The sequence below is a fragment of the Borostomias antarcticus genome, assembly GCF_949987555.1.
Source record: "Borostomias antarcticus genome assembly, chromosome: 7".
NCBI lineage: Eukaryota > Metazoa > Chordata > Actinopteri > Stomiiformes > Stomiidae > Borostomias > Borostomias antarcticus.
Window position 1 is genome coordinate 24,424,598 of NC_140240.1, and position 7,511 is coordinate 24,432,108.

Genomic DNA, 7,511 nt, shown 5'->3' on the forward strand with positions numbered 1-7,511 from the left:
GGTTTACCTTCAGCCTGCTCTTTTGGGACTCTGCTCCATTTGCTTCATCAAAATGGGTGACCCGAATAAAACGCGCCCAAAGTATTTAAGCGTCTTAGCAATTTGCATTTGACCCCAGTCTGCTGCCTTTCCCAGCGCTTTGGTTAGAGACACACAACGAGAAGCGGAGAGTGAGTTAGGGCACATACTGTAGTTTAAGAGCGTCGTACTGTTCGTGCTTATATACAGTAGCTGACTCTGACGCTGTAAGTCGTCGGTTCTGGGTATCCGCCGGGGGGGAGGAGACGAGCACCGACGACCTCACACGCCCGACTCCCTGCCGAAGCTCAGCGCATCCAGGGGGATGGCGGCCGGCGGCAGCCTGTCGAAGCTGCCGCCCATCTGGCCCTCCACGTCCAGCACACACAGCACGTCCACGCGCCGCTCCTCGTAGCGCTCCTCGAAGTCCAGGCGTGCCTCCCCCACGCCGCCGCTGCCCCTCTCCTCCCCCTGCCCTTCGTCCCTTCCCCCCCGCATCATCTCCGCCAACCCCTCCTCCTCCTCCTCCTCGCCGCAGCAGAGCGCCACCTCGTTCTCGTAGCAGAAGGCGCTGGGCGAGTGAGGCGGCAGGAGGCGGCGGGCGGCCGACGGCAGCAGGCCGAACGGGGACGCCGCCGAGGAGAGAGAGCCGCCGCCGCCGCCACCGCCGCAGGAGGAGGACGAGGACGAGGACGAAGAGCGGGCGCGCCGTCGCCCGCCGCCGCCGCCACCGCCGGCCATCTCGTCGAGCTCCTCGGCGCTGCAGCTGGGCGTGGCCGGGACCTCGTAGGTCTTGTGGAAGCGCGAGTAGTCCACCTGGTAGCGGTCGGCCTTCTCGAAGACCATGGGCTCGAAGCGGTGGCCCCAGAGGATCTCGCTGGCCAGGTAGGAGCTCCGGGCCTGCGTGGTCATGGCCGTGGCCTCCACCATGCCCTCCAGGATCACCACGATCTCAAAGTCCTCCTTCTGGAGGTCGGCGCGGCTCATCCGGTACAGCGGGCTGCCCCGGGTGATCTCGTGCACCACGACCAGCGGCGACACCAGGAAGAGGCGGTCCAGGCCCTCGTCGTAGCCCACGTCGATGTCCGTCTGATCCGCGGGCAGGTACTCGCCCTCGGCCGTCACGTGCGTCCGGATGAGCTGGGCGCGCACGTGCGCCTCCACGATGTGGCTCTTGCGCATGTTGCCCATGCGCCACATGAGGCAGAGCCGGCCGTCGCGCATGGCGACGACGGCGTGGCGCGAGAACAGCAGCGTCTGCGCCCGCTTCTTGGGCCGCACCATCTTGGCCATGATGGTGCCGATCATGAAGGAGTCGATGATGCAGCCCACGATGGACTGGACCACCACGGTGGCGACCGCTGCCGGGCACTCCTCGGTGACGCAGCGGAAGCCGTAGCCGATGGTGGTCTGGGTCTCGATGGAGAACAGGAAGGCCCCCAGGAAGCCGTGGACGTGGAGCATGCACGGGCGCCGCAGCTCCGCCCCCGCCCCCTCCGGCGAGGAGACCCCTCCTCCCGGCGGCGGGGCCTCCTCCCCCGGGCCGGGCGGCGGCGGGAGGTCAAAGTCGCCGTGGGCCAGTGCCACGCCCCAGAAGACCAGGCCGAAGAACAGCCAGGAGAGGAGGAAGGTGAGGGTGAAGAGCAGGAGCAGGTACCGCCAGCGGATGTCCACGCAGGTGGTGAAGATGTCGGCCAGGTAGCGCCGCGGCTTGTCCTCCATGTTGTGGAACACCACGTTGCACTGGCCGTTCTTCTTCACGAAGCGGCTGCGCAGGCGTCCGGGGGGGAGGACCCCCAAGGGTGACGCCCGCCGGACGGGATCCATCACCGCCGCGGTCGTCGTCGTCGTCGTTGTCGTGGTGGCCCGCAGGGTCAGCGTCCCGACTCCCCCGCCACCACCGCCTCCACCGGGACCCAGTCCTCCTCCTCCTCCTCCTCCCCCACCCAGCCGAGCCCCGGCCAGGGAGTGCTGCGCCTGGGGGCCGTGGCCGTTGTGGAGGCCGAGGGTGGAGATCTTGAGGGCGTCTTCGTCGGTGGACACAATGCTGTACCTGGAGGGGGAGAAGGAGGAGGAGTGGAGAACATGAAATGTCAATGTCATTTTATGTATATAGCACCATTCATACAAATTAATGCAGCACATAGTGCTTTACATAAAAAGAGATGGATAAAAATATAAATCATAAAAAACACAGTGACAACAGATTTAAAAGAAACAATCAAAGTAAAATAAGTAAAAATAAAAACTATAAAAACTATAAAAACAGAAAGCAAATTTAGAAACACTAGGATATTAAGACAAGTAAAGCTATGTGGTAAAAGCAATGTTGAAAAGTTATGTTTTAAGATCTCGCTTAAAAGGTTCCACGGTCCCAGACATTCTCAGGTCCTCTGGCAAGGTGTCTCATGATACTGGAAAAACTCTGAGCCTTTTGACGTGACACGTTATTGTAGAGAAAAGAAAAGATGGGCTGCCTGCCATGCATAAAATAATATATACTGAACTACATTACCCAAGTTTCCCTCCCAAACGTTCCTTGTCTGAGAGCAGTCAGGAGTCTCCCCGGGTCCTAGCTCCTACCTGTTGACTCGTACTGCTCCCATGCTACCAGCGATCATCAGGCTGTGTCTGTGTGGGCAGTAATCCTGGCAGGGGTGGGCAGTGCCAACCATTAAAAGAGGGGTGTGGGTGAAGGAGGGTGTGGGGCCCGCGGGCAGGGGGGCGGGGCGAAGCCGCCTCAGGTCCGAGGTCTTCTTGGAGATGTCGGCTCGTCTGAATGAACCTCCTGATGATGCATTTCCTGTGCCACCACACAAAAAACAACGATGGAAGAATGTTTTGAATTTTGGGACATTCTCATTTCACAGCACCCCCCCCCCCCCCACACACACACACACACTGAACCTAATTTGATACAATCCACGACAACCATGGATTTCCACATGGGCCACGGTGTTTATCGTATGCACATGAAAACACAACATAAAGACCTCTTGGTCTATAGCAGCAGGTTTTGTTGGTGGGGCCTGGATAAATCCTCCTGGCCACGTAGAGAGCTGCCTTCCCCCAACGAGAAAAGTCATATGTGTCTTTTGCAGCTCCTGTCATACATAGGCTACGGGGAGCGGTCAGCCATGGGGATCTGGAAAACCAGACAGATATCGGAGGGGCAAAGATCTAGAAAAGTGGGGAATCTGTGGTAATGTAAAGGAACAATTGATCTGCTTTTTGGTTTTCTGAAAGGGTTGCAGGGTGACGCCATCGGGGCGTAATACGTCACAATGTCAGAGACTGCATTCGGGAACATAACGCTACCGATGTTTCAGTCAGAAAATGGCTCCTCACTGACAAGCATACCTATCTATTGTATGTGGTATAATCTGACTTTCCCTTTTGCATTCATCATTTTAATATAATGATGATATAATGTATGATTTTAATATAATTAATTTAATGTTTTCTGGTCTATTTGGTCTCTATTGAATGTCCTGTCTGTCTGTAACTTTGTGTTGTGTTGTAATGCTGCTCTCTTGAGAATGAGACCCTGTGTCTCAATGAGATTACCTGTCTAAATAAAGGTTGATTTAAAAATAACAATAAAACATAAATGCAGTCTGACAGGATTTGTAACAATAGCTGTGGGGGACCTTGTGTGACAGTCTACTGCCCCCGAACCCCAGATGCTACAGTAGCAAAAAGGTTTTTCTGATGACTTTATTGTAATGCTCCCCCTGATTTATCCAAACATCTCTAACACATTTTCAGGCGACCAAATGACCTCTCCATCACTCTGCAGGCTGTTGATAGCAACCGAATAAATGAATGCCGTCTCGGGGAAGAGGTGACAATGTGTGGATCCTTGTTTAAGTGGCACAACAAAATTCCCAAGTGCCTTTTGTGTTAGCCTTTGATGATAGCGCCAGTGTTCTTGCGGAACCATGTTCAGGGACCCTGTTTATTTTCCAGATACACAGTGGACAGATGTTGGGGTCGACCAGGTGCTTATTGACCAGATTAATGGTCTTTCCCATTTCGAATAATCCTTGGAGGCGGACGCTTACGTCAGCTCAGTTACAGTAGCAGCTGGATGAGGAAAGGCTCTGCTGTGACATAAGATATAACTTTACATCATCACAATCCTAGGGAGCGGTCAAAAACACGTGGTTGCACACACAGGTCAAACCATGACACTTTTCCACAATGCTCAGCATAATTGGAACTGTGTGATTGGGTGAGGATGATGCTTTCGCATGAGTTGACTGTGGATGCGGCACAAAATTTTAAAAAAAGTAGTTGCCAACATTTTTTTGTATCTCACTTTAATTTACTAATCTCTCTTTTTGTCTGACTATTGTAGCTAAATGCACTTTCACTGAGCAGTTCACCACATAATGCTGCTAATAGACCCATTCAATGGAACCAGTGGAACCTTCGGTCACTAGGACACCGACTTCTTGATCCAAGTAAACTGCAAACTGTAGTATTATTGTTTTGAATATGAACATTCCACAAAATGTCTATGTATGTGTATGCTATCTTGTACTACTCAAATATAGTTCTAAACACAGCAGAAAACATGATTCAGGATACATACTGTTACAGTAGATTGCGATTTTATATCTACAGTCCATACCCATAAAGAGTAACGCTGGAGGGTCTACCTTCTCCTAGACTTGGACTAGAGCCATGAGGCCCCGAGGGAGAGTAACAGTAATTAAATGTTGATGATAGTGATTAGCCGTTTCCATAGGAACCTCTCTCTGGGCTGCCTCTCGGTGTCAGGCGGTGTGATTTAGCTTGCGGCGCCGCCGGAGAAGGATGAGTGCGAGGGTAGATGCACAGGAGAAGGATGAGTGCGAGGCACGAGGGTAGATGCACAGGAGAAGGATGAGCGAGAGGCGCGAGGCGCGAGGGTAGATACACAGGAGAGGGATGAGCGCAAGGGTCGATTCACAGGAGAAGGATGAGCGCGAGGCGCGAGGGTCGATGCACAGGAGGGGGGCGGAGGGGGCTCTCCTAAGTGAGTCACACACCGGGACTATCTGATTCACACAGGTGAGAGACTGAATCTCTCTCACACACAGACACACACACAAACACACACACACACACCATGACCCTGTCTCAAGGTCGTCCAAATTTACAAAACACGTTGCGTCACTACCATGAAGCTGTCCATGCTAGCGACATCACATTCAACAACCTCACGCTCATTTTAATCCTGCACCAGGAGAAATGTGTGCGTGTGTGTGGAAGGAGAAAGGCCTTGTAGAATGCCAGATGACAAAGATTGCAATCTCTTAATCCAAACACCAACATGAGCGGTAGGCCATAGCCAAGCCAGCGACCTGGTTTGACCCTGGGCTGTTTAATCTGAAAGAAGGAGAGAGGGAGGAGAGAAGGAAGAGCATGTGATGGTCAGCGATGGAAGGAGGGATGGAGAGATGGAGATGAAAAGATTAAGTCCTTGCTGGGGGACAGGTTGTTTTGTATAGCCTTTCAGATAATGATAGCTGGTATTCTAAAACACAGTTGTCTTCACTGAAATCCAGTGATGACAAAATGGCAATTGCACTGGAAACAATAGTAAACCAGGATAAATACTATTTCCAAATACTTGGTTTAGTATACTCAGTACAACGGGTATAAACATCGGAACAGTTCAAAAAAACAAAACGCTCCTCAAATACTTTTAAATACTTCACATACAGTAGTTGAATCGTGGTGGGGCGAAAGGGGTTGTGGTAAAGTTTAGTCCTTTCTTCTGTTGACCCACTATGGCAGACCTGAAAAAAGGTTCCATAACCCCGCGGTTCCATACCCTCCAGAACCCTTTTCAGCTCCATAAGGTGCTGCAGGAACCCTAAAGGGTTCTGATCTGAAGAACCTTTACAGTACCCTTTAGTTTAGAGAGTTCTTCTGTTGTTACAAATGGTTCTATACCTCCTTTTTCAGAGTGATACTGCCTATAGAACCATTAGAGGTGTGTGACAAACCCCATGATAATGAGGTTATAATAACAAGCTCCTTCATTCATTCATTTGCATTGGCAGCCAACCATGAAAGCAGAATGTCTATGACCATGCCATGTCTAAAATATAAACACCCAATATATGGCATGGTGGTGCCAGATCCTATAGGTTAGTTCAGAACCAATATCGGTTAAGTTGCTGATCAAATGACAGTCGTCAGTCACATTGCTGTTCAATAGGCTAGTTGAAGTGCAGGCCCAGTGGCAATTTAGCTAAGGCTACATGACATTCATTTGCACCCAAGGAGATGTCGAATTCAATTTAGCCCTAAGGGCTAGGCGATTAGATAACGAGGAGGAGAAACCCCTGAAAGTGAACCTATTTTAAATTGACAGCTAATCAAAGTTTCCTACAACATTGTCCGACGCATTTAAGTCAGGCAAATAAACCCTTTGGGACTAAAAGGTCAACAATATATGCCAGTTAGACTGTAAGATTTTAGTCACATATTGTGAGTTTAAATGGAGGAAAGTGAGAAACAGATACATGTACGTTTACAGCACTGCAGAATTGCATAAAGTGCATTAAAAATATAAATGTGGAGGTTTAGGCTACTACACGTTTAAAAAATCCGATACAGAGATCCAGGTGGGATTTAGGCTATCGAATATTTATCCTGGGAAATGTCGAATATATAGGCAATGAGACTCAATGACACACAATCTATACGCACCTTTTAATGATAGCCTACTTTTCTTGAGTCAACTTGAACGATGATGTTGACTTTATCCTCTCAAAAAGACATAAAAGAAGCCATCCTTTAGCCACGCAGCGATTCTTTTCCTACGCCACTCATAGCCTACTGTTCATTTTCAAAAAGCCCCTCGTCTCATCATTCTGTACCAAAGAAGCGTTTTTTCCTCCATCACTTCTCTGTCTATAGCGCTCTCTCCCTACGTTGGTCGCGACTTGACTCGCGACTCCGAGAGTGAGCGCATCTCTGAGTCCCTGTGTGCGTGTGTGTGTGTGTGTGTGTGTGTGTGTGTGTGTGTGTGTGCGCGCGTGGGTGGGCAAGAGAGCGGGCGGGAGGTATGGGGCCGCCTGTCACTTTGATTATGTGTCTATTTCTGTGTCTGAGTTTTGTCCCTGCGTGTGGGCGTGCGTCCCTATTCTTTCAGCCCGCTAGGATTTTTTTGGGGAAATAACCTCCACTATATCAAGGCTGGTTGCTTGCAGTTTAATGAATTCAGGTGCACATCGGGAAATAGAATAATATAAGGGAGTTTGAGGCTGCAATACAACTACTAACAGTGCGCATTAAAGTCCAACCCATAGCCTAATTACGATATAGCAGAATACAAACAATATTTCTTCCTAAAGTGATTAAAATATAACTTCAAATCAAAACCATTATAGTGGACGTTGCTGAAGAAGGAAAAATGCACTTCAAACCCATAACTGTATGCCAAATACTGAACCTCTGTGCCAAATAACGAAGATATGGAATAGGCCGAAACG

General features: G+C 50.2%; 1 protein-coding gene across 1 annotated transcript; it reads right to left on the reverse strand.

Moving 5' to 3' along the window:
• Positions 1–300: 300 nt before the first annotated feature.
• Positions 301–2,693, reverse strand: LOC311311214 (ATP-sensitive inward rectifier potassium channel 12-like; the record flags this gene model as incomplete). Its single annotated transcript, XM_084440892.1, has 2 exons — positions 301–2,071; positions 2,602–2,693. 2 exons carry the CDS (start codon positions 2,691–2,693, stop codon positions 301–303), a joined length of 1,863 nt encoding a protein of 620 aa, XP_084297018.1.
• Between the last annotated feature and the right edge of the window lie 4,818 nt (positions 2,694–7,511).